The sequence below is a fragment of the Emydura macquarii genome, unplaced genomic scaffold, assembly GCF_026122565.2.
Source record: "Emydura macquarii macquarii isolate MOO-44397 ecotype Brisbane River unplaced genomic scaffold, CSIRO-AGI_Emac_v2 contig_3440, whole genome shotgun sequence".
Lineage (NCBI taxonomy): Eukaryota > Metazoa > Chordata > Testudines > Chelidae > Emydura > Emydura macquarii.
Genome location: NW_027133577.1, coordinates 54,754 through 80,975, shown reverse-complemented (window position 1 = coordinate 80,975; position 26,222 = coordinate 54,754). Strand labels below are relative to the sequence as shown.

Below are 26,222 nucleotides of genomic sequence, written 5' to 3'. Positions count from 1 at the left end.
GCACACACACAGTCCACTGTCAAACAGTCCCTGTAACGTGCACCAGCCAGTCCAACAAATGGTCTCTCAGATACGCACCCCTCTAGCACACAACACAGCTCCCCTCAAGCAGCACTCTTGGTATATGGATATACATATTATATTTCCTGTTTTAATCTGGTGTTATAGTTTGGCCCTTTCGCTTTGGTACCACAGATAGCAACACACTTCTGTTAGGGCAATTACAGTTGCCATCTGGATTATCAGTAGTAGTAGGCTTGAGTGTTTTTGAAATACGGGGCCAGGCATTATTACAGCGTGTCTTTCAGTGCTATGTATATCAGAAGTAAAACAGAAATGTGGAGTAGTGACATTACAGATGAGGCCTCTATATCTGAATGTCTTGTGATTAGTTACTACACGGCACCGTCCATCCAGTTATAGGTTACCCTTAGTGCGGGTTGTCACCTGCTGGTAAGCTTTGCTGGGCAGGGAGCAGGAATGGCTAGGCTTCAGGCCTCATGCTCTCACGTTCTACTACAGATGGGTCACTAACCCCTGTGTAACCTCAATAAAAAGTAATCCGTTCTTTGCCAGCCTGTCAGCTACAGCCCTGGGCCAGATTCATCCCAGCACTGGCCTGCGGCTGGTGCAGAGAGGTGGCTCGTACACTCAGGGCAGCCTTAACTTGTGCCCTGATTTGGTTGTTCCTATGGGCCATTGCAGAGATGTAAGAATGTCCCGGCTACGTCTCCTCTAAGCCCAGGCCCCTAGTACTTCAGGTCACCCCTTCTCTCACGTGCCCAGGCACTGAAGAACCATGAGCAGAGCTGCCCTTGCTAGATTGTCTCACGTGTTATTTTTTGAGAACTGCTTATCTAAGAAACCAATTCCGGGGAAACTGGCAATTCTGGGAAACCAACAATACTGGAGAAACCAACCAATTCTGGGAAACCAAGGGAGCTCTCTGACCAAGCCCTGAATGCCCTGGGCTTGACTCTGCATGGAAATTGTGAAAGATAGGATCTAAAACTGAATTATAAAGAGACGCCACCATGTAAAAGTTCAGTTTTTCTGTGAGAACTCCCACTGGTCTGGTGCGCAGCGTAGAAGCTACAGGGAGCCGCAGACTCTGAAGGAAGAATACACGTTGGTTCTCCGAGCTGAAAGGTACAGTGCTGGCTATGTTTGTAACTTGGGTGCAACATTTGAAAGAAGGGCTTGTAATAGCAGCAAATGCTTTGAAAATGCTCATCCGTGGTTTGTTGTTAAAAGCAATTGGGATTTTCACAGCCCAGTAATTCTGGGCACTTTACACTACGGGCAAGATTTTCAAAAGTGACTAATGGGTTTGGGGTCTCCAACTCAATTCTCAGAAGGTATTGAGCGCTCATCCCCTGGAGATCAGGCCCCTCTAAGGGTCGCCAGTTGGGCACCTGAAAACTGCAGCACCCACAGTCACTGATCACTTGAAAATCTTGGGATACAAATAGGAAAACGTGGTCCCCACCTCAGACAGATTACAGACCGAGTTTAGCTGTTGGGCTGGAGAGGAAAGGTTGGATCTTGCAGACATTGTGGAGGCAGAAGCAGCGGGATTTGTACATGGTCTGGGGGTGATACCCAGGAGGAGCTGTCTGAAGAAGGGTTGAAAGGTAGGATGGGGTACTGAGAGAATTCAGGAAGACAGCCACGCAGAGAGAGATGAAACCAAGGCAGCCGCTGACAGGGAAATGACCCATAGAACCGGCTGGTTTCACTCTAGCCCAGTGGATCTGGTTTCCTGGCCGGGCTCTTTGTGAAGTGAATTACAGCAGTGCACATTGGTGTGTGAAGCACTTCCATTCCTGCTGGGCAGTGCCTGACATCCACTTTGCACATTGGTGTCAGTGACAGCAGGGCAACGGGGCTCAGGCCCACAGAGCTTGACTTTGCTGTGGTAAGAGACCAGAAGCCAGTGAAGGGACTCGAGGAGCAGAGAATGCGCTTGGAGAGCAAGGAAAGGGGGGTGACTTCAGCAGCAGCATTTGTGCTAGACTGGAGGGGGATGAGGTGAAAGCAGGGAAGCTGGAGAGATTTGGATACAGCAGTTAAGGGATGGACATTGTTACTCACCGTCTGGGCGTGTGAGAGAAGTTGAGAAGGGGTGACCTCAAGTACTGGGGGTCTGGACTTGGAGGAGACATGAACGGGGCATTCTTACGTCTCTGCAATGGCCCAGAGGAACCACAGCAGAAGGGCACAAGTTAAGGCAGCCCTGAGTGTACAACTACCCCTGCACTAGCTGACAGGCTGGCAAAGAACGGATTATTTTTTATGAGGTTACACAGGGAATAGCGACAAGGCACAGCAAGAAGCTGGCTGAGAAGCATTCCGATACCGCGGTGTGACATTCTGGGGATCCCCCAGACCAGTGAGGGGTCTGTCGCCGCCTGCCCAGGGGTCTTGGGTGCTTTAATACTGCTGCTGTGGCTCGGAGCCCTGGCACCAGTAGCCAGCCCACAGGCATAAAGGGCTGACCCTGGCTTCCAGCAGCCGCGTTATGCCTGCAGGGCGACCCCAACCGCTCTTCCAGTCCCATGTGTCCCCGAATCCACCTACCCCTAGTTCCTAACTACCCGACACGGGAACTTTTCCCCTCTGGCTCGTCACCCCCAAAGGTGTGAAACCTGCCTCCAGTTATCAGGTCACTTTGAGACACACCCTGCACAGAGTTTGCACACCAGAGACCCATCATTTGTCTTTCCCTGCAATGTACAATGCTAGGTGCTGGGAGTTAGTCTTGTCTGGTGGGGGAGGCAGCCCCTGACTGCCTGGCCGACCATCACCCTGCTGGGAGGGGAAAGTAAAGCTTTAGGAACCCAGCTCCCTACATATACAATCCATAAATTCCAAACCAGCCTCTGGGTACATCTGTCCTAGTGATTGCTAAGTTTAGAGCGTTACAAGCTTTCAGAAAAGGCTTTGCTCAACATTATTATTATACACAAGAACATTGTACACAATCAGATGATTCAATTACTTATTCTTTGGGGTTCAGACCCTCTGTTCTGCTCTTGGACTGTCTGGTCCCTGAATGGGGCAGCACATGAAGCTAGATTTTAGTGGGGCAGTGGCTCTGGTATAGGTAAGGAAGGTGGAGACTCCCTTACTGTTTAACAGCTGGATTTTGTAATTACTCTAAAATCCCCAGGCACACTCAATTGCCTAGGAAATTGCTGTGATATCAACATTCGTTATGGTTCTTATAACACCTTTTTGCACAGAACTGGGCCTAAAACTATTGCATTAACACATCCTAAACTGATGGCCTGCAATCAGGTTTCAACTCACCTGGTGCCCAATCCTCACTTCACTTTGGGAGAACCAGTATCCAAATGTAGCTCTCGGAGGTGGCTGGAGCCTGGGTGATGAGCTGGGGAGGGATTTGAACGTGTGCTGGAGGCAGGCATACCTGACGTAAAGGAGTGCCTGTGGTAGCAGAGCCATAGAGCAATTCAGGGGAACGTGCTACAGCCGTCTAACCACGTGTCCGACCCATCAATTCTACATTCCAGTCTCGCTCTCAGCGTATTCCAGAGCACGTCTGTCCTTCCTGTTCTCTGTCTGCTTTGGGTGATGGCTGCAAAGCAGCTTCTCTTCAGACGTTTGCCCCAGAAGCAGATCTTTGTCATTAAGAACAGACATTTCCAAATGCTCTACAATCTACACGCACGTTCAGGTTGTTCTGAAAACTACACTGGCTCATCGAGCCCAGGGTGGACTCAGGGGTGTGAATATGGGGTTGCTTGATCCAGGGCTTCCTCAGAAATAGCCCCCTCCCAATAAGTAGCTGATTTTAATATTCAAATTGCTCTAAAATCCACATGCAGAGAGAAATTGTCTTGAGAATTGGCATGCCGCAAGTAAAGCTGGGGGAGAGTTAGTGATGCAAAATTGGGGTGGTTTGATCAAGGGACTCATGAGATACAGCCTGCTCCTTCCTCAAAATGAGCTGCTAATAACATTTTCAGATTCATGCATCTTTTTAGAGGAAATGCAAGAGAAATAATTCGGCTCTTATCTTCCTAATGGGCTATATCCCTGGATTGTGCCTGACTCAGCTACTGAACTGCACAAAGAACCAGGTTAGAAATATTTAAAATATCATTGCGCTATAAAGCATTGGAGGCTCTGCTTTCGGAGAGCTGGCACTGCTACAAGCTATTCCTTCCTCAGGACCTCCTTTATGAGCACTGTAAATGGAGCCAGGGAGCTCAGGGGAAGACGTGCTGAGTTTGGAATCACAGGGCCTTGAGTTCAAAACCTTTCCTGAGGAGAGTTGCATGCTGCGCACAATGGGCCTTTGCCTGCTGGGGCCAAGGCATTTCCCTTTTGGAAGTGGGAATGGTGTGTGTACTTTTGAGGAACTCAGCACCCTACAAGGGCACCCTTGTCATCCAGTCTGATGGGCAGTGCTGTGTAGGCAATTTGAAGTCCCGTGGGTGGTGCAGGCTTGATAAATTCTACAGTCAATTGCTGGACTGAACTTCAGTTCTTTCTGAAATAGATGTAAGATACCAAGTAACCAATATCAGTCAGGTTTATTGGTAAAGGTCAATAATAGCACAGTACAGGAAAAAAGGTTCAATACGATACCAGTTTCCAGGAAGCCATCTTGTGCTTTGTTGTTACATTCATCTTATACAAAACGTGTTCTGCCAAAGTTACACATAAGAGCATGAGAAGAGCCACACAGGATCAGCGCAATGGTCCCTCTAGCCTGGTGTCCTGTCTTCTGACAGTGGCCAGTCCAGGTGCTTCAGAGGGAATGAACGGAACAGGGCAATTCTCAAGTGATCCATCCATCACCCACTCCCAGCGTTGTGCAGTCCGAGGCTCAGGGACACAGAAAACTTGTGGTTGCATCCCTGACCATCTTAGCTTACAGCCGTTGACGGACCTATCCTCCAGGAACAAATCGAATCTCTTTTTCTGAACCCAGTTCCACTTTTGGCCTTCACAACATCCCCTGGCAACAAGTTCCACAGGTTGAGTGTGCATTGTGTAAAGAAGTAGTTCTGTTTGTTTGTTTTAAATCTGCTGCCCATTAATTTCATTGAGTGACCCCAGCTTCTTGTGTTATGTGAAGCAGTAAATAACTCTTCTTTATTCTCTTTTTCCACACCCGTCATTTCACCTAGGAGACATGCTCCTTCCTGCTTCCAGCTGTTGAGCAGACAAAGTGGGGGAGGGAATGTCTTTTTTTGGACCAACTTCAGTTGGTGAGCGAGACAAGCCATAAATCCAGTGTCTCTGTTCAGTCCATGTTTTTTAGTGTCTAGCACAGTTATGGGTTTAAGCTCCCCGCCTTCTCTTTGAATGTGTTGTGCAGATTTCCTTGGAGAATCAAGACTGAGGGGCTGGATACAGAGTGATTGTTTTGTGAAAACTGCTCACCCACAGGTGATGTGGTGTTTTAGTCTTTTATCATTTTCCTGTGTCAGTTCATTCGAGTGTCGTCATGGTCGGGATTCAGCCACATCCTGGAAAAAAAATCTTTCGTGAATCCCCTCTTCTGGCCTTCAAACAACCCCCAACCTCTCCAAGGCCATCATCAGAAGCAAGCTCTCCATAGACCAGGACACACGAACTCCAAACGGCACCTGACCCTGCCAGAACAGCAGATGCAAATTCCCATATTTTCACTTTTGTGGAAGAACCCAAACACAGGGGTCCTTACTAATATGTCCGTTGCCTTGTCGGATGGTCCAGAATTAGCCAACAACAGATTAGCAAAATCAAAGTTTATTCTTTACGTAAAGAAGGTGGTCCCTTCAAATGTAACGAACAACCCTTGCTTCAAAAAAACTGACCGTATTTATAGGGTGGTATAAACAAGTTTTTACACGTCACAGTTTCCATGGTCATTGTGGACGTGCCCCTGAAAGCGGGGAGCAGCATCCAGGTTTCTCCCTCTCTGGACCACCCCTCCCGGCTACCTCCCACAGGGAGTAGTCCTGAGCCCCCGTTCCGGGCTAGGTTAGCAGTCTCAGGCCAGGCCCTCAGGCAGGGCTGGCCAGGTAAGCAGTTTGACACCAGGCCCTCAGGCCGGGCTGGCACAGTAAGCAAGCCGCTCTCTGGAGCGGTATGGTGTTTGAGGCTCTCTCAGGGTTGTTAGGGAAGCGGGGAGGGGGATGCCGGCCCACCCGTCTCCACTGCGTCCCAGCCCAGGGCCCTGGCAGTGGCAAAGGCGTTTGCCACGGGGCCGGCGGGGCTCCAGCCGCAACACGCCACCTGGTTTGCCCCTGACTCAGCCACTAACTTGTGGCTACCCCTGGGCTTCTTCCTCCCCGAAACCCCAGTACCTGCCTCCTTCGGGTCGCTGGGGCCTGGTAGTCCCACTAGGCCCTCCTCGTCCATGGGTGGCAGCTTGGGCAGCTCCACGGGCTCGTCCTCAGAGGGCAGCTCATCCAGGTCCTCGGGCCCCCAGGCCGCGGGCAGGGCCGGTAAGTTCTCGGGGTCCCAGGCTCTGTACTGCTCCGGCGGGCCCGCCTCCAGGTCCCAGGCCGCGGGTGTCTCAGGGGGGTTCTCCTTGGGCTCGCCGGCAGCGGGGAACTCCGGTGGGCCTTCCTCCAGCTCCCAGGCAGCGGGGAACTCGGGTGAGGCCTCCGCGGATCCTCAGGCTGGGGTTAGGGCCGGCCGCTCCCTCTCAGCGTGGCTCTCCGGCCCGGCCTTAGCTGGGAGCTCAGGAGGAGAAGCGTCCTTCCCCCTCGGCCGTCCTCCTCTGACTGAGCTCACAGGCCTGGCTTTTAAAGGCCTGGCTCCGCCCCCTGCTTCCGGTCCGGGTTTCCCCTTGGGGGCTCTGTCAGCCAGGGTGGGTCTGGCTCCCCCTCTGGTCCTCCTCAGAGGGGGACCCCCCCTCCCGGCTACAGTCATACATACTAAAAAAATATTATCTAGGAATTCTAACTGAATACTTGCAACTTTCCTTATCCAAGTGACAAGGTCTTTCTCTGCATTCCATCCCTGCTGGCGTCTAGGTTCCATGACTTCCTGAACATGCTCAGATTTAAACTTCTGCTAGAAAGGCACTTTCCATCTCAGGCTTTTGCAGCCATTTCTAAAAATCCGTTCTCAGCAGAGACAGAGACCCCAGCTTCTTTTCCCTTCACACTTTTAATGTTCACCCTGAATCAGGACAAAGTCAAAATACCAAAAGTTTTCACAGAATCTAAAGTTCCAAAAGATTTTGACTTAGAACATTCCCAGATCAAAATGTTTCCTTTAGGTTTGTTGAACCAAATTGAAACATTTTGTTTCATCTCAGCTCAGCACTGAGCTGGGTCCACCCTCCCTGCTGTGGTATCTCACACAAGCTGTACTTGGGTGCCTCATGCCCCTATTTTCCCCAGTCGGCTGGGCTTCCCGGTAGATTACATCTCCTTTGGGGCACCCTGGCTATTCAGCCAGAGGGTCGATCACAGTGTATAATGGGAGATGTAGTCCAGCCCAGGATTCAGCCTTCAGGGGAGAATGGGGGCATGAGGCAGCAAAAAACACAACTCCCCTGAGGCTCCGGAGTAGCTCAGATGGATACAGACGAATGTCAGACTGATGTGAAACAAGATGCTTTGATACAGCCTGAAATGTTTCAATTCAGGACAAGCAAATCCATAAAATAAATGTTTCTGATTCATTTTCCTGATGGAAAATAATTAAAATTCAGCAAAAACAACTTTTCTCAGAGAACGTTTCAATTTTGCAGAAACCACATTTTCTCTCTGTGCTGGGGCGTCCCCCCCACCCCAGACCTGAAAGGGAGAATTAGGCCAATTAAATTTAGGTTGCACCTGGAAGAAACCCAGGGAGTGGGAGATCTAATGGCAGCTGAATGGCAGCTTTGGTGTCTACACACCGTGCAGAGCTACAGTGACACAGGTACCTTGTCTTCTCATTCAGGGCCTGACTTGTTCTCTTCCCTGCCTACATCTCTCCTCACATTTTCTCCCACTCCTCTCTTATTATTGCTTCCTAAAGACTTGGATCCTGATTCTCCCCTGCCTTGTACTAGTGTCATTTTTGACTCCTGTGGAAAAGTGGATTTAAAATGTTACCAGATCAGAGTGGCAGCATTTCATACTCACTTTGCATGTGTATAAATGATGACACCAGGTGTAAAGCAGTGGAGAATCAGGCCATAGTCTCCTATCCCAGTCTGCCTTATCCTGTCCAAACATCTCCTTCTCTGCCCCTTCAGATTTCTCCTTTAAATCCACTTCTTCCAGCAATCCCTCCCAGACTGAGCTCACCAATTGTCTTTCCACACCCACGCTTCCCTGTACTGTTGTCCAGTGTCCTGTGTTTACATTAGACAGTGAGATCATTGAAGTCCCACGGTCATGTCAGTAACATCAAAAATGATGCGCAGAAGAGCGAAACTAGCCCTTTTGCCAGCCTTCTACATGGACAATTTACTGCTGGGAATCAGTTTCTGAGCACTTGGTATGTTGCACCTGAGTGTGTGTCAGGAAGTGACACAGAACCATGCTCACAAACTCACACTTCCTGTGTGATGAACCAAACTCACCTGGGTGCAGGGTTATGAAGTCTGCAGCCAAGGAGAAGCATTTGAATCTGTCTCCTGAAGGACTCCAGTTTAACACGAGTTATTTTCTTGCAGGTGAGACACAGGAAAGTGTTTGACTTTAAACCATGGCCACGTCAGATGACACAATTGAGATGCCGGCTCTGGGCCGCCCTTTCCAGCTGGGGATGCTGTACGACTGCCGCAGAGATGACCTTATCCCAGGTAATTCCCCAGCTGTGGCCCCTGAACTCTGGAGTGAAGGGAGGAAAGGGTCACAGTCTGAACCACTTCATACCTGAGAATGAGCCAGTTGTGGCTTGAGTGGCCCTGGAACTGGCCCTGCACATTCCCCAGGCTCAGGGTCTGAAGTAATGGGATGGGGCAGGACGTACGAGCATTGGCCTGGTGAGCTGCTGCCATGCATTTTAGGTCAGTGTTTCTCAAACTCATTTGATCGCGCACCACTTCTTTGAATCTGTGGTAGTTTACGCTCTGCTCCTCCCCGTCTGCTACACAGGAACATACACTGAAAAAAAAATCAACATGCAACTGTGTGACCCTGGTCGCTGGAGGGGTTATACTGAGAATCTTCAACATTTGCAAAGAACAGGGCAGACGATGCCCCTAACTGGTGATTTAGTCTATAATTAGATTTACCTAGCCAGTACAAAACAGCTTCTGTAACTTCTGACTGGTTACCAAGAAGCTAAAATACAGTTCCCTTTAAACAATCCAGTCTTTAGGTCCCACCCAGACAGCCACGTCTATATGGAGAGGTTATCTGAAATCTTATTCACCATATATAAAATTCTACCAGTTCCAAGAGATCAGATACGTTACCCACCAAGTCAATGAATATTTCAGCTCTTACCCAAATACACATTTACAGCCAATTCTTATTAATAAATCTTAGATGTAGCTAAAAAAGAAAAGAAAAGAAAAAAAAGAGTTACTGCCATTGACAGATCATTAATACAAATAAAGTTCTGAGGTCAGTTTCATAGCAGAGATGCTGAGGTTGCTGATTTGTAAAAATCCTTCTAGAATCAATTTAAAAGTTTGTAGTTTAATGGGCAGTCCACGTGCAGAGTTTGTTCAATTCTTCCATGAGAATTTACATGGATATTCCAGGGCATTCCTGGAGATCTCAGTGTGATTTGAACTTCCCCTAGCAAAGATTAAGAAGATCTGAGATAAAAAAGGATCAGGCCCAAGAACGTTTTTATAGTTCTAAGCAGACTGAGAAGCCTCTTGTCACAGCAGGACCTCCTTCCCAGGAAGAATAGGCAACGTAGATGTTTGCTTTGAATCTAATCCGCTATTTCCTGGGCATACACAGGTAAACTAGTTATACTCCTTCATAATCGCATAGATAGTTAAATTGAAGACAGTGTTAAAAATATTATTAATTTCCTGCGATATCTTACCTCTTTGATCTTAATGTTAACTTCATACAGACGCATACTTAATTATGGCATTTAAGACATGAAAGGGAATTAGCATCTATGAACTAGTCTGGTTGAACTGTTAAACTTCTAACAAAATATAGGCAAACACAGACAAATACACTTAGTATCTATTCATTAAAAAACAACGAGAGTCCTGTAGCACTTTAAAGACTAACAAATTTAATTTCTGCAGGAATAAGCTTTCGTGGGCTGTAACCCACTTCGTCAAATGTGAGGAATAGAAATCACATAGGGGGTATCTATATACATCTAAGGGTAAAGGAACAACAATGGGGAAGCAAAGTCCATTCAGTTAGAGTAGTTAAGGCCTATTCACAACCATTGATTAGGAGGTGAGAATGTGTAAGCAGTGACAATTACTTCTTGTAATGAGATAACCATTCCAAGTCCCGATTCTGACCCAGTTTGATTGTGTCAAGTTTGCAGGTGAGTTCTAATTCTGCAGTTTCTCTTTGAAGTCTGTTTCTGAAGCTTTTTTGTAGAAGTATGGCAACTTTCCAGTCAGCTACAGAGTGTCCTGGGACATTGAAGTGCTCTCTGACTGGTTTATGGAGGTTACCATTTTTTATGTCTGATTTGTGTCCATTTATTCTTTTGCATAGGGACAGTTCCGGTTTGGCCAATGTACATGGCAGACGGGCACTGCTGGCACATGATGGCATATATTACATTAGTAGATGTGCAGATGAATGAGCTCCTGATGGTGTGGGTGATGTGGTTAGGACCTGTGATGGTGTCAATGTGTGGGCAGAGCTGGCAATGGGGTTTGTTGCAGGGATAGGTTCCTGGGTTAGTGTTCTTGTTGTATGGTGTACGGTTGCTGGTGAGTATTTGCTTCAGGTTGGAGGGCTGTCTGTAAGCAAGGATAGGTCTGCCTCCCACAGCCTTAGCGAGTGAGGGATCATCTGCTAGGATAGGTTGTAGATCCTTAATGATGTGTTGGAGAGATTTTAGCTGGGGGCTGTAGGTGATGGCCAGTGGCGTTCTGTTGTTTTCTTTGTTGGGTCTGTCCTGTAGTAGGTGACTTCTGGGTACCCGTCTGGCTCTGTCAATTTGTTTCTTCATCTCTCCAGGTGGGTATTGTAGTTTAAGAATGTTTTATGGAGATCCTGTAGGTGTTTCTCTCTGTCTGAGGGATCGGAGCAAATCCGGTTGTATCTTAAGGCTTGGCTGTAGACAATGGATCGTGTAATGTGTCCAGGGTGGAAGCTGGAGGCATGAAAATATGTATCATGGTCAGTTGGTTTTCGGTATAGGGTGGTATTAATGTGACCATCCTTTATTTGTATTGTAGTGTCCAGGAAGTGGATTTCTTGTGTGAATTGGTCCAGGCTGAGGTTGATGGTGGGATGGAAATTATTGAAATCCCGGTGGAATTCTTCAAGGGACTCTTTCCCGTGGGTCCAGATGATGAAAATGTCATCAATGTAGCATAGGTAAAGGAGAGGTGCTTGGGGATGAGTTTCGAGAAAGATGTGTTCTAGGTCAGCCATAAAAATGTTGGCATACTGGGCATACGGGCCATGTGGGTGCCCATAGCTGTGCCACTAACTTGAAGGTATAGATTGGCTCCAAATCTGAAGTAGTTGTGGGTCAGGACAAAGTCACAAAGTTCAGCTGTTAGGTGTGACATATCATCATCAGGGAAAATGTTCCTGATGGCTTATAGTCCATCTTTGTGTGGAATGTTGGTGTAGAGAGCTTCTACATCCATAGAATCTACATCCAGGGTGGTGTTTTCTGGGAGATCACCAATGGATTGTAGTATTCTCAGGAAGTCAGTGGTATCACGAAGATAGCTAGGAGTGCTGGTGGCATAGGGCCTGAGGAGAGAGTCCACATAGCCTGACAGTCCTGCTGTGAGAGTGCCAGTGCCTGAGATGATGGAGCGTCCAGAATTTCCAGGTTTGTGGATTTTGGGTAGCAGATAGAATAACCTTGGTCGGGGCTCAGGGGGTATGTCTGTGTAGATTTGTTCCTGTGTTTCTTTAGGGAGATTCTTAAGTAGATGTTGTAGTTTCTTTTGGTATTCCTCAGTGGATCGGACAGTAGTGGCTTATAGAATGCGGTGTTGGAGAGTTGTCTGGTAGCCTCCTGTTCGTAATCAGATCTATTCATGATGACAACGGCACCTCCTTTGTCTGCCTCTTTGATTATAATGTCAGAGTTGTTACTGAGGCTGTGGATGGCGTTGTGTTCTGCATGGCTGAGGTTATGGGGCAACCGGTGTTGCTTGTCAACAATCTCAGCTTGTGCACGTCGGCGGAAGCACTCTATGTAGAAGTCTAGTCTGTTGTTGTGACCATCAGGAGGAGTCCATGCAGAATTCTTCTTGTAGCATTGGTAGGAAGGTATCTGAGGGTTGGTATGTTGTTCAGTGGTGTGGTGCAAATATTCCTTGAGTCGGAGACGGTGAAAGTAGGATTCCAGGTCACCGCAGAATTGTATCGTGTGTAGGAGTGGTAGGGCAGAAAGAGAGTCCCCGAGATTCTTTGATTCTCTAACAATACAGGCATACATACCAAAGAATGTAGCCCACTTAACATGGCTTTGATAACTATCTAGAAGGAATGGCTCTGTTTACCATCGCAGCACTTTTCTAATATGTCCATAAAGGTTGATTTTTGGATCATTTAGCCGGCTGGTTGCTTAACCCTTGCTGGCTCAGCATCACAAAGTCTCAGTGAATATGACAAACAGTAAGGCATTGATTCAAACAGAGCCAACGATCCGTTGCAATAAGAGCAAAAGCAAAACTGCGATTGTGGTCGATGCTTACAATTAAATGTGCACACCACGGTGTGGCAAAGGGATTTACGTACAGGTGGCAACGACTTCGTATAAAGCTATGTGAGCTTAACAGAAATGCGCCAAAATGCACGGCACCATCTCGAGTGCAATGCACAGTGCTTTCTGAGCTCCTGATCTGTCGGGAGGAATCAGCTTTGCTCATTATTCATTGCTGTGGGTAACGTGCCCAGTCAGGGCTTTTTTCCCTAAAGCGTGTCAGGCCTTCCCCAGAATTGAAAGCCTCTGTTAGGTCGTGTAGAACTAAAACAACTCGTGTTCCTGATAAAATGAAACTCCCAGCTGCCCAGCGGGGAAGGTTTATTTTCTCCTGATCTGTTCTCAGGGTGGCTGCCCCCTCACATCCCCACCCACCAGCCAATAGAGTCTGAACCCTCCCTCCCTGGCATTTAGCAACCAAAGAACATAAGAACAGCCATACTGGGTCAGACCAATGGTCCACCTAGCCCCGTATCCTGTCTTCCGAGAGCGGCCAATGTCAGGTGCTTCAAAGGGAATGAAGAGAACAGGGCAATTATTGAGTGATCCATCCCCTGTCATCCAATCCCAGCTTCCAGTAGTCAGAGGTTTAGGGACACCCAGGACATGGGCTGCATCCTTGACGGTCCTGGCTAATAGCCATAGATGGACCTCTCCTCCAGGAACATTTTAAATTCTCTTTTGAACCCAGTAATAACCTGTCATGGGATGGAACCTTAACTGTCTATCCTGAGGCTCTACCAGCTCCAGCCACGCAACAGCTGCTCTGCGGAGGAGGAGGAGGCTCATTTTGGGACATCACAAATATCTTGGTGGTGCAACTGGAGGGACCAAGAGTCTGACTCTTTTCACAGATTCATCCATATTAAGGCCAGAAGGACCATTGGATCCACTAATCTGAGCCCCTGTATGCCACAGGCCAGTACATTTCGCTTTGTTACCCCTGTACTGAGCCCAGTCACTTGTGTTTGACTCTGATGCCAGGCTGCTGCTTTCTCCCTCACTCTTCTCCAATCCCCCCTCTCCGAGGAGCTCTCCCACCTGCCGGCACACCATGGGAGCCTCGGGCAGAGGTGCTGGCTCTGCCCTATGCACGGCCATGTACCAGTCTCCCCTCTAGTTCCACCCATGCTGAACCTTTAGCAGAGCTCCCTCTGGCACTACAGGAGTCACTAGTGCAGCTGAACAAACGTCCAACTTGGACCTGCAGCCACCATCTCTGTGAGGCTCCCACTCCACCCTGAGCCAAGAGTTGAACTTGAGACTTAGGACTGTTCTCTAACTACTGAGTTTCAGCCAGTGCACAGAGCCAGCACAGCCAGAGATCAGCAAATTCTTCCCTTAGTGCGTAACAAACATGTTGATGTACTTGCAAGGTATTTGCATTTCTAGAGTAGCTTTGTAAAGTCCACGCAAAAGGTTTCCCCTTTACCAGGAATTAGTTCCTGCTCATTGTTTCATTTCTGGCTAAGCGCAAGTGAAGTGCTATGGAGGGACAGTGGTGCCAAACTCTGCTTTCCATTACATTGGCTCCAATCAGGAATGGTTCTACTGACTCCAGTACGCTCTGGGGTAAGCAAGAGCAGAATATGGCCCAGTGGCATAGTTCGGGTGAAGCTGACTTTCCATTACACGCCTGCTTTTTTACCCCCTCGCCTGCATCTAAATATACTGCCAACAGTTCAGCTAAAGAAACCATTGGCCACCTTCCTCTGAAACTCGTCTCTGTGGTCTGCGCTCCCTGGGCAGCGTCCTTCTCGCTTTCAGGCCTTGGATTTGGGCTTTAATGTGGTTGATGAAGTCGTTAGAAACTCAGCAGAGGCCATAAGGTGCATAGAGCACAGATATATCCCTCAGCAAGTCCATGACATCCTTCTGTGGTAAGCTGGTCTGGGTGAACTAAGCGTGGGCCTTACAGCCAGGACCCCACGTTCCGTTCTTACCCCTGCTATTTCATTTAACAGTACTTAGCGCTGTAGAAACATTATTAAGATGGTCTCTAAACAGCCTGTGAAGTTATAAATACCATCCCAGTGTTACAGCTGTGCTTAGCGACTGCTAGAGGTTCAGTGATTTGTCCAAGATCCCATCGAAGATCAGGGTCAGAGCAGTACTGAGAATGGAAGGGGGATATGACAGAATGAGCCTATGTTGGTGAGACACTCTCCTGCCAACATAGCTACCGCTGCTAGTTCGGGGTGGTTAATTCTGCTGGCGGGAGAGCTCTGTCCCACCGGCACAGAGTGGCTAAGTGGAGACCTTAGAGCGGCGCAGCTGGTGGTATAACTCTGCCGCTGGAAGGTCCATAGTGTAGGCATAGCCTAGACATGATCCAGAATGGGGAAAGGAACCAGGAGCTGTGCGGAGACACTGTAAGAGGGACCGACTGGAGTCAGGGCACAGGACGGGCCAGGACAGAAGGGGTCAGCGCTGGTGGGAGACAGAGAAGAAGGGCCCGGAGTCTCTAGTGTTATGAGTGTCAGGGCAGACAGCTTCCCAGCAGGGCGCTACAGTGTGATGATGTGCAGGAGCTTAGAGAAGCCTAGGTCAGGAAGTGCTTGTGGAGAAAGCCCAGTAAATGTGGAGGAAGGAACAGTGCAACATTCAGACTCTATCTGACCTCTCTCCCTTTTTATGCTTTATCGCTGGACACAGTCCGGAGAGGCAGATTTTAAAAGGAAGCACCTGGGCTTCTGAAAATCCCACTCAGCAGCGCTGTATCTCTTTATGCATCGAAATACCTTTAAAAATCTGGCCTTACATTCCTTTGCTGACAGCAAATAACTGCAGAACCTCTGGAAGACGTGTCTCTCCCCTCTCGTGGCTGCTCAGATTTGCAGAAGTGCTGAGCACTCACAGCTGCAACCGAAGTCAGTGGGAGCTGCGCTTTGTACATAGAAAGTGCTAGAACACGGCTATCAGCTCTGGAAAAAACCGAAGGCCAGGGCTTCTCAAGTTGGGCACCCAGGTTAGTGGACATTTTGTCCTTACTCTCTGTGCCTCAGTTTCTCACCAGTAAGATAAGGATACTCATACCTCTCTGCCTCACAGAGGTGTTGTGAAGAGAAGTGTCTGAATGTTGCTGAAGCTCTGAGATATTACAGTGATGGGCACCAGGAGGAAATGAACAATTCCGTGTTCAGTGCAGGGTTGAATGGTGCACAGTGAATAAGACCTGGGTCCACACATTGAATGAGTATAAAAAGAAATATTGAATCATAGCCATTCCCGTGAGAGCCATTCCAACTGTGCACTGAAGGAGGAGTTCCTTGGAAAAGCTAGTATCTGATCATGGAATTAAAGATGCATAAACAGAAGGTGGCTGAATTATGGTTACATGGATGCCTGAATTATGACATTTTCTGACATTTGATTGTTTGGCTTTGTAACCTTCACTTTCTTAATGTAAAAGGCTTTTTATAGATATTGTACTGGAGAAGGAGCCAGTACAATCTGTTAGCGGCTTTGGGATCCACTTGGATGATAAGTGCATGTACGTGTAACACTCGCATTCTCAGCTGCTGAAACTCCCCTTGGTGCAGCAGGCTACAGTAAAAAGGTCATTTTAATCATAACTTTGCAGAGTCATAAGAACATGAGAATGGCCACACTGGGTCAGAGCAATGGTCCAGCTAGCCCAATATCCTGTCTTTCAGCCTGGCCGGGGCCTGGTACTTCAGAGGGAACTGACAGGACAGGTAACCAATCATCAAGTGATCCATCCTGTCACCAGTTCCCACCTTCTGGCAAACAGCAATCCCTGTCATGGCTTGTGTGTTTATGTTAAACATTTAAACAAATGTTCATCTATTTTTAATTTCACACACAGACACAATGAGTGAAACGTGTTATCAGATTGGAGAGTTTGTTCAGGAATATTCAACTGTTTTTTTTAATGCTACAGCATGTCATGCAGTTACAGAACAAAGGATTTCTTACCCTCTCTGCCGTTTACCATGTGTTTGTCTGTACTATTCTAGGCATCACTTTATGGGACCTGGAGACACTTCAAAACCATATAGATTCAAAACCACAGTCCAAGACTGAATTTCAGATCATTGCATCTGACACCATTGAAGACAAGGCCTCTGCTCTCAATGTCACAGCATCGCTGAAGGCCAGTTTCCTGTCTGGCCTGGTGGAAGTGAATGGATCCGCAGAATATTTAAGTGACACCAAGACATCAAAACATCAAGCCCGTGTTTCTCTCCAGTACTCAACTACAACACAGTTTAAGAAGCTGACCATGAAACATTTAGGGCGCCAGAATGTTTCTTACCCTGAGGTATTTGACCAAAGGACGGCCACCCATGTGGTCACGGCTGTGCTGTACGGGGCTCAGGCTTTCTTTGTCTTTGATCAGGATGTCGATTCATCTGAGAACATACAAAAGATACAGGGAAATCTCCAGATTATTATTAAAAAGATACCCCTGGTCTCCATCGAAGGGGAAGGAGCTCTCAAAATGGATGACCAGGAAAAAGCACAAGCTGAAAAGCTTAGATGTAAGTTTTACAGTGATTTTGCTCTTGAGAACAATCCAGCTACTTACCAAGAGGCCATGAAAACATATTCCACCCTCCCACAGCTGCTGGGTGACAAGGGGGAGAAGGCCGTACCAGTGAGAGTTTGGCTGTACCCACTGTCCAAGCTGGATTCCAAAGCTGCTCAGCTGGTGCGTGAGATCAACACAGCACTGATCTTGGATGTTCAAACCGCCCTAGAGCAACTGACAGAGCTAGACATGCGATGTAACGACATGGTGAAGAATCCAATTGCCTCAACCTTCCCCGAAATCAAGAGGAAAATCCAGCAATTCAAAGATCTGTGTAAGCAACACAGACAGACTTTCCAGAAACAGCTCGCAGGACTCTTACCCTCCATCCGTGGAGGTGGAAAAGAGGAAGGGGCCCTGGTGGACATTTTATTATGTAAGAACCACTCACCATTCAATACTCTGAGACTCAATGAATTTCTGGATAAAAAGGAGCGAGGGATGAATTATATGAATGCCTGCCTTCGTGCCCTAAGCAATGTAGAAGTGGTGTCCTCCCAGAGTGAACTTGAAAAAATACGACTCGACCCTGGGCTTGAGTTCATCGTTTCTTTTACATTCACCTCGTTACAGGATAAGGAGCCATATTTTTCAGATTTAAAACAATGGCTTCACACTCAATTGATAAAGGAAACTCACGATCCAGCATCAGCCACTTCTGTCAGTGATAAACCAGAATCCAAAATGTGGTTTGAGGAAAAAGAAATATTTGAAAAAGTTCGAAAATCTAAGAAGTCTCTTTCAAATTTTGTCAGTGCCAATAAATCTAACCGGAAGACCCGGTTCGTTGTGGCATCTGTTCCAGACAAGGACAATCCAGGCACTTCCATTTACCTGTATGAAGATGGAGAGCTGGTCAGCACCGACTTTGAGCCTCCATCAAAGCCTCTTCCTCCCCTGATTGATGGCATCAGACATGACCGTGTGCAGCTCACGTTTAACCCAGCAGCCTATGGAAGGGCTGCGATATCCGGCTATCGGGTAGAGTACAGAATTGCGGGGCAGGAGAACTGGACGGCTGTGAACGTAAATAACGAACAAGAGACATTCACAGTAACCGGGCTATGTCCGAACACCGAGTACCAGTTCCGATACGCTGCGGTGAGCAAACCAGGGCTCAGCGAGAGCAGTGACGTGAGTGATACCGTGAAGACTCTTCCTACCAGCCCTCCTGGGAAGCCTGGTGCAGCTGTTGTAGATTCATCTGCCATCACCCTCACCTGGCAGAGTCCTAGTGCCATTGGAGATGGAGTCAGTATAAGGGAGTACAAGGTGGAATATAAGGAGGAGGCAGGAGATACGAGTCAGGAGGGGAAAGACAAATGGCTGGAACGAAGGACAGAAAAGAGAACAGAGTTCTGTACCATTGGGGGACTGAGGCCTCAGACACCCTACAGATTCCGGGTGTCGGCTGTGTGTGCAGATGGGGCTGTGAGTGACCCAAGCGAGGAGATTTTGATCTTTACACTAAGGAAAGGTAAACATTTAAATATATTTGTATATCCCCCCAACATAGGACTCCGAGGCAGTTAATTCATAGAATCGTAGAAGATTAGCATTTGAAGGGACCTCAAGAGGTCATCTAATCTAACCCCTTGTTCAAAGCAGGACCAACCCCAACTAAATCATCCTAGCCAGGGTTTGTGAAGCTGCACCTTAAAATCCTCTAAGGATGGCGATTCCACCACCTCCTTAGGTAACCCATTCCAGTGCTTCACCAACCCCCTAGGGAAAAAGGTTTTCCTAATATCCAACCTAGACCTCCCCCACTGCAACTTGAGACCATTGCTCCTAGTTCTGTCATCTGCCATCACTGAGAACAGCCTAGCTCCATTGTCCCTGGAACCCCCTTTCAGGTAGTTGAAGGCTGTTATCAAATCCCCCCTCATTCTTCTCTTCTGTAGATTGAACAAGCCTAGTTTCTTCAGCCTCTCCTCATAAGTCATGTGCTCCAGCCCCCTAATCATTTTTGTTGCCCTCTAGTAGACTCTCTTCAATTTGTCCATATCCTTCCTGCAGTGGTGAGGACAAAACTGAACACAATACTCCAAATGTGGCCTGACCAGTGCGTAATAGAGGGGAGTAATCACTTGCCTCGATCCACTGGCAATGCTCCTACTAATTCAGCCCAAGATACCGTAAGACTTCTTATCCACTGTTACCCCCAGGTCCTTTTCTGCAGAACTGCTGCCTCGCCCGTCAATCCCCAGTCTGTAGCTGTGAATGGGATTCTTCTATCCTAAATGCAGGACTTTGCACTTGTCCTTGTTGAACTTCATCAGATTTCTTTTGGCCCAATCCTCCAATTTGTCTTGGACACTCTGTATCCTATCCCTGCCCTCCAGCGTATCTACCACTCCCCCCAGCTTAGTGACATCTGCAAGCTTGCTGAGGGTGCAATCCACCCCATTCTCCAGATCAATAATGAAGATGTTGAACAAAACTGGTCCAAGCACTGATCCCTTTGGGCACGCCGATTGTGACCGGCTGCCAACTAGACATCAAGCTGTTAATCACTAACCACTGAGCCCGATGATCTGCCCAGCTCTCTATCCATCTTACAGTCCATTCATCCAACCCATACTTCTGTAACTTGCTGATAAGAATACTGTGGGAGACTGTATCAAAAACTTTGCTAAAGTCAAGGTATATTATGTCCACCCCTTTCCCCACAAGCACAGAGTCAGGTAAAACTATATTTATGATTGGAAGAAAACAGATATCCCAGATTTATAATATACGAATGACTTCAGAATCAAACAACGTATTGCTACTTAATAACTGAATTGTAGTAGTGCATACAGGACCCAGTCACTGGGTCCAGTAATGGGCTCAGCCCAACTACAGGGCTCTGTTGTGCTGGGGGCTGTACAAATTACACTGGACTGCCAGGTCTGGTCAAGTTAAGGTTCCAGTCTGGTTTCTGTGTAATGTTTGACCCTTCAAAGTGCTCTAAAATTTTTATGGTTACTTGGATTGCTTTGAAATTTGGTGTGCCCCCAGGGGTATTGGCTAAAGTCAGTGATCTAAATTTGAGGTCATTTGACCAAGGGGTGTCCAAGATTTCATCCCCCCCAGATTTTCTAAAGGTTGACATGTTTTACTGACAGGTTTTTGCCCAGACTTGGGGATCAAACTATGGCTCTGCCATATCACTGAAAGACCTTATTGTATTAATTCTGTGTATTACTGTGGGCCAGCATCGTACGTAACTCTCTAGTGGGGAGATGTGACAGATGTAAGAACTGCTGCTCAAAAGGCTATATTGAAAGTGTGCCAGACAAGTGTGGACTTTAGGGACAATAAGTGTTAAGTGGGTTTCCTGGGCAGTCCCTAGGGCGGGGTTGTGGTACTCGGTGTGTTGATCACCGGTGTTTATCAGTGTAGGCTGCGTGCATGTGTCCCTGTGTAGATGCTGTCTCAGCTCTGATCAGGAAACTGAGACGGCTCTCACGATCGAATGAGTCGACACGACCACAGATTAGCTGAGTAATGAAGGCGCCCAGGCCAGGTTTATTGCGTGCGGCACAATGAGAAGTGACTTACAGAGTATTTCTGGATCAGTTTCACATTGGCGGCGTTACAATGGTCTCAGCCCAACGGCGGGATTTTCCGTTATTCCCTAGACCGGACACCGGTATTCCCTCTGACACCCTCTTTTATACACTGTTACATACACTTTCGTTCTGCCCCCTTTCACGTAGGTAGTTGCCACCCTCCTGACGTAGTCTAATACCACCTTTTCCTGTTGATTGGCTGATTTGGGCACCGCCACTCCATGTATCATTTCTATCCATAAAAGTGTCATTTCAGAGAGTGAGTATCTTGGTACCTCTTATACCTACTACATATTTTAGTAATATTTTGGCAGTCTTACAATCTTGCAGTATCAGCACTTTCCTGTACCAGTCTCAGTTAACTTGAGTGACCCCTTATACTTCTGTTCACTCGGCTTTTTCCATTTAGGCCTTAGCCTGTTTTATAGGCCTTAAGCTCTCACTTCTTACTACAGGGGTGAATGCAAATTACCCACCTCTGGTCAATGCAAAAACGAGGCTTTTTGAAGCTGTGCCCTCAGGAGAGGGTTTTTTCTGTTGATTACTGGGTACAGAAGGCCAAGATCAAAGGCCCGAGCTGGATAAAGACATGGCTGATCTGCCCAGCCATTCCTGTGGTTCTGGATCAGAAAGGGAAGAACTTGTAACCAACCAAGAGGTGGGTTTTAAAGGACTAAAACCTACTAGAGCCCTAGGCTGGAGTTGGGGGATCTCCGGGAAGCTTTCTAGCAGGCGTAAGTTCTTTCATTGTTTTAATGTTTCTCTGTAATGCTTTTCCCTTCGGAAGAACCATGCTTGCTCAGAAGGAGCTGTGTGGAAACCTAGACCTGTGGGCAATACACTGGTTGTAGCCTTTGGAAAGAAAGCAAAGGGCAGGCACTGGCCCGTTCAGGCAGCCTGGCTTGCTGGGGGCATCCCAGTGTAAGGCAGGGAGCTGGGCAGCCTGAAAAGCCCCGGTCTGGAGAGAGCAAGACACGGGTCTCCCCCCAAGAGAGGTGAGGGCTGGGAGCCCAGCCTTTATCCTTTATCCTTTCGCTCATCATCGTCTAGCTAGGCTAAAGGTCCCAGACATATTATGCTAATTTGCCTTAGCTCATTGTACAGGATGTGGCCTGTAGATATCTTGCGTTACAGCCAAAATACTTTCAATATAAATCTGTAAATCTGTTATAATAAAACAAGCATTGAAACACAGAAGAGGCGATAACTTCATACGAAAAGATCTATATATGCAAACAAGCAGGCTAGTCCTATGGGCTACACCACGATCCCTGCATTAGCATTTGACTCTATGCAAATAGACTGCCATTGTAAGGCACACAGTGCACCTTGGTCAGCCATGGAGACAAGTGTCTCCTGCCTCCTATCTTGTGGGGCGTTTTGTGACCCGTCCGTGCCTAGGGAGCCCCTGAAAATGCCAAGGTCAGGGCAGGATGTATAAGGAGAGCAGATTCTCCCAGCACTGATGGGTGACACTGAAGCCAGACTTCCCAACCAGCCACAAACTGTGCTTCTGATTCCCCACACTGGTTATCAAGAAGCCAGTCCACTAATACACACAGCCCCTTTACTGCATTCCAGTTCCTGGCTCCCAATCAGCCACTGGGTCCAGTAAAGAGACCAGTTATTGAAACTCTCTGCTCTTTACTAAAGAGGTTCCCTCTGACCCCAAAGGGTCAGCCACAGCACCAGATCAATATATGTTTGGATCTTACCTAAAATACCACGCTGCCAGCCAATCCTTTAGTACCTAAAACTAAAGGTTTATTATAAAAGGAAAGACACAAACTGGTCCTAACCACATCAATCACACCGTAAGGGGCTCATTCACCTGCACATCCACTAATGTTATATATGCCATCATGTGCCAGCAATGCCCTTCTGCCATGTACATTGGCCAAACTGGACTGAACAGGCGCTCCCTACACCCGCCCACACTCCAGCTCAGCCTACACCACGGCAGGAACACCACAGCTGCTAAATCCTACAGCCCCTTCTCCCCTCACTGCAGCCTGACACCCACGGTGCCATCGAACACGCTGCTGTCACTTCACCTGCACTAAGCTCACCGACCACTCATCTCCCAGCTCCCTGTGCCTCACCAGGGACACAGCCTACCCAGCGCAGCTCTGAAATGAGGCACACTGGATCTCCCACGGTACACACGCAGCTCTTTCCTTCCATCGCACACCCAGGGGCCAGGGAGAGGGGCTCTCTCACACACACACACACACACACACACACACACACCCCCCCCCCCCCCCGCAGCAGGTCACAGCCTCACAGATCATCTCATATCAGTCACAGCTCTTGTAACTTATTCCTTCACCCTTCAGTACAGCTACACGCAGCCCAGTGACGGCAGCTGCTGTGCATGCAGCTCGTTCCCAGGGGCTAGGGCCAGCTCCAGGGGGCAGAGTTAAGGCTGTGAACTCGCTGTCTCCTGGCGTTCACAAGAACCTGACTTTCTTGGAGGGCTCCAGGTATCACCAGACAATCTTACCTCGGGGTTAATGACGTCTCCTTGCCATGGGATCGCTCTGTGTATAGCTGCTAATAGACAGAGCAGCACCGACTAGTGTACGTGTGCATTACGCAGTATTGTCCCTGAGTAGGTGAGTGACATGGGAGAAGATTCTGAGTCTCAGCTCTGGCCCCGCCGAACATTTCGCTCTATCATTGACCCACATCTAACGCTCTGATTCTGTCTCTCCCCAGAGAATGTGACTCTGGATCCAGACACTGCACATCCTGAGCTCGTCCTGTCTGGAGATGGAAGAAGTGTGCGCCGGGAAGACAAGAGCCAGATATTGCCCGACAGTCCTGAGAGATTTGATTATATGGTCTGTGTGCTGGGCTCTGAGGGGTTCACCTCGGGGAAACATTCCTGGCAGGTGAAGGTGGAGGGAGGGCCAGCTGGAGACTGGGCTGTGGGGGTAGCTAGACAGTCTGTGCAGAGGAAGGACGAGGTTGCCTTTACCCCCGAGGAGGGGATCTGGGTGGTGCAGCAGTGGGGCAGTGGCAGTGACTACAGGGCTCACACCTCCCCTGTCACCCACCTGTCCTTGAGTAGAGAACCCAGCAGGATCCAGGTCTCTCTGGACTATGAAGGGGGGTTGGTGGCATTTCATTATGCTGATGATCTGACCCCGATCTTCACCTTCCCACAGGCCTCTTTCAAGGGGGAGAAAATCTTCCCTTTCTTCTGGGTCTGGGGTGCAGGATTCCAGCTGAGCCTGAGTCCCTGAGACTCAGGGTAGCCCAGGGCCCTGTCAGTACCATGGAGAGCAGGCTAGATAAACCCATCGCACTGTCCTGCAGTGACTGCCCAGTCTGCTTGTTAGACTCACAGACTCTGTGGTCAGAAGGGACCAATATCATCATCTGGTCTGACCTGCACAACGCAGGTCACAAAACCTCACCTCCGCCCCCGCATCCTGTAACAGACCCTGACCTAGGGCTGAGTTACTGAAGCCCTCAAATCATGGTTCATAGACTTTAAGATACAGAGAATCCACCAGCAAGTGAGCTGTGCCCCATGCAACAGAGGAAGATGAAAACCCTCCAGAGCCTTTTCCACTCTGCTCTGGGGGAAAATTCCTTCCCGACTCCAAATATGGTGATCAGTAAAACCCTGACCCTGGGCAAGACTCACCAGCCAGACACCCGGAAAGAATTTTCTGTAGTAACTCAGAACCCCCCATCTCACATCCCTTCACAGGCCATTGGCATATCTACCCCCAGAAGTCAAAGATCAGTCAATTGCCAAACTAGGCTGTCCCATCAGACCATCCCTGCCATACATTTATCAAGCTCAGTCTTGAAGCCAGCGAGGTTTTTTGCCTCCCCTTCTCCCCTTGGAAGGCTCTTCCAGGACTTCACTCCTCTGATGGTTAGAAACCTGCATCTAATTTCAAATCTAAACTCCTGATGGCAGATTCTCCCGTCCTAAATGCAGGACTTTGCACTTGTCCTTGTTGAACTTCATCAGATTTCTTTTGGCCCAATCCTCCAATTTGTCTAGGTCCCTCTGTATCCTATCCCTACCTTCCAGGGTATCTACCACTCCCCCTAGCTTAGTGTCATCCGCAAACTTGCTGAGGGTGCAATCTACCCCATCCTCTAGATCATTAATGAAGATGTTGAACAAAACTGGCCCCCAGCACCAACCCGTGGGGCACTCAACTTGTTACCGGCTGCCAACTACACATTGAGCCATTGATCGCTACCTGTTGAGCCTGATGATCCATCCAGCTTTCTATCCATTTTATAGTCCATTCATCCAACCCATACTTCTGTAACTTGCTGATAAGAATACTGTGGGAGACCGTATCAAAAACTTTGCTAAAGTCAAGATATGTCACATCCACCGCTTTCCCCAGATCCACAGAGCCAGTCATCTCATCATAAAAGGCAATCAGGTTGGTCAGACCCTTGGTGAATCCATGCTGATTGTTCCTGATCACCTTCCTCTCTTCCACGTGCCTCAAAAAGGATTCCTTGAGGACCTACTCCATGATTTTTCCAAGGACTGAGGTGAGGCTGACCGGTCTGTGGTTCCTCAGATCCTCCTTCTTCCCTCTTTTGAAGCTGGGCACTCTATTTGCCTTTTTCCAATCATCCGAGACCTCCCCCAATCACCACGAGTTTTCAAAGATAATGGCCAATGGCTCTGCAATCACATTAGCCAACTCCCTCACCACCCTCGGATGCATTGCATCTGGCCCCCTGGACTTGTGCATGTCCAGCCTTTCTAAATAGTCCTGAACCTGTTCTGTCAGCACCGAGGGCTGCTCACCTCCTCCCTATTCTGTGCTGCCCAGTGCAGTAGTCTGGGAGCTGACCTTGTCTGTGAAGACACAGGCAAAATAAGCATTGAGTACCTCAGCTTTTTCCACATCCTCTGTCACCAAGTTGCCTTCTCCATTCAGTAAGGGGCCCGCACTTTCCCTGACCACCTTCTTGTTGCTAACATATCTGTAGAAACCCTTTTGTTACCCTTCATGTCCCTTGCTAGCTGCCACTCCGTACTTCCAGGCAGGAATAACAGTCCCCACCCGCTATCAACCTTCACAGGGCTCAGGCATCCGAGCCCCTCACTTAGCCAGTTCTGTTCAGATGAGAGTGACCCTTCCATCAGATCAGGCTAAGCACAGTTCTGCTGCCCTTTATTTATACAATAAGGGGGACAACATTTCATTAACCCTGCAATTAACAGATTAAAACGTTTTATTAGAGGAAATGTTTAAGCAAAAAAAACAATAAAGCAGTGGTCAAGGTTTAAAGGGCACAGTAATACAACATCC

The 26,222-nt window shown here is 48.2% G+C and overlaps 1 protein-coding gene across 2 annotated transcripts; it reads left to right on the top strand.

Moving 5' to 3' along the window:
- The first annotated feature begins 1,022 nt into the window (after positions 1–1,022).
- On the top strand, positions 1,023–26,222 carry LOC137144270 (cytolytic toxin-alpha-like). 2 transcript variants are annotated; one of them, XR_010917366.1, is made up of 5 exons: positions 1,023–1,149; positions 8,642–8,770; positions 16,785–18,836; positions 21,064–21,175; positions 23,635–23,744. XR_010917366.1 is itself a non-coding variant. In XM_067534473.1 (4 exons), exons 2-4 carry the CDS (start codon positions 8,674–8,676, stop codon positions 24,162–24,164), a joined length of 2,679 nt encoding a protein of 892 aa, XP_067390574.1. In that variant the 5' UTR covers positions 1,023–1,149; positions 8,642–8,673; the 3' UTR covers positions 24,165–26,222. The 2 variants fall into 2 exon arrangements, 1 of the variants encoding a protein (XP_067390574.1); XM_067534473.1 differs by lacking the exon at positions 21,064–21,175 and having other exon boundaries at positions 23,635–26,222.

What these genes read in the sequence shown, in the direction of transcription:
- LOC137144270 (XM_067534473.1), top strand. Translation starts at nt 8,674, where the DNA reads ATGGCCACGTCAGATGACACAATTGAGATGCCGGCTCTGGGCCGCCCT. An exon ending in CAGAGATGACCTTATCCCAG is followed by an intron (nt 8,771 to 16,784) that starts GTAATTCCCCAG and finishes GTACTATTCTAG; the next exon opens with GCATCACTTTATGGGACCTG. An exon ending in GATCTTTACACTAAGGAAAG is followed by an intron (nt 18,837 to 23,634) that starts GTAAACATTTAA and finishes GTCTCTCCCCAG; the next exon opens with AGAATGTGACTCTGGATCCA.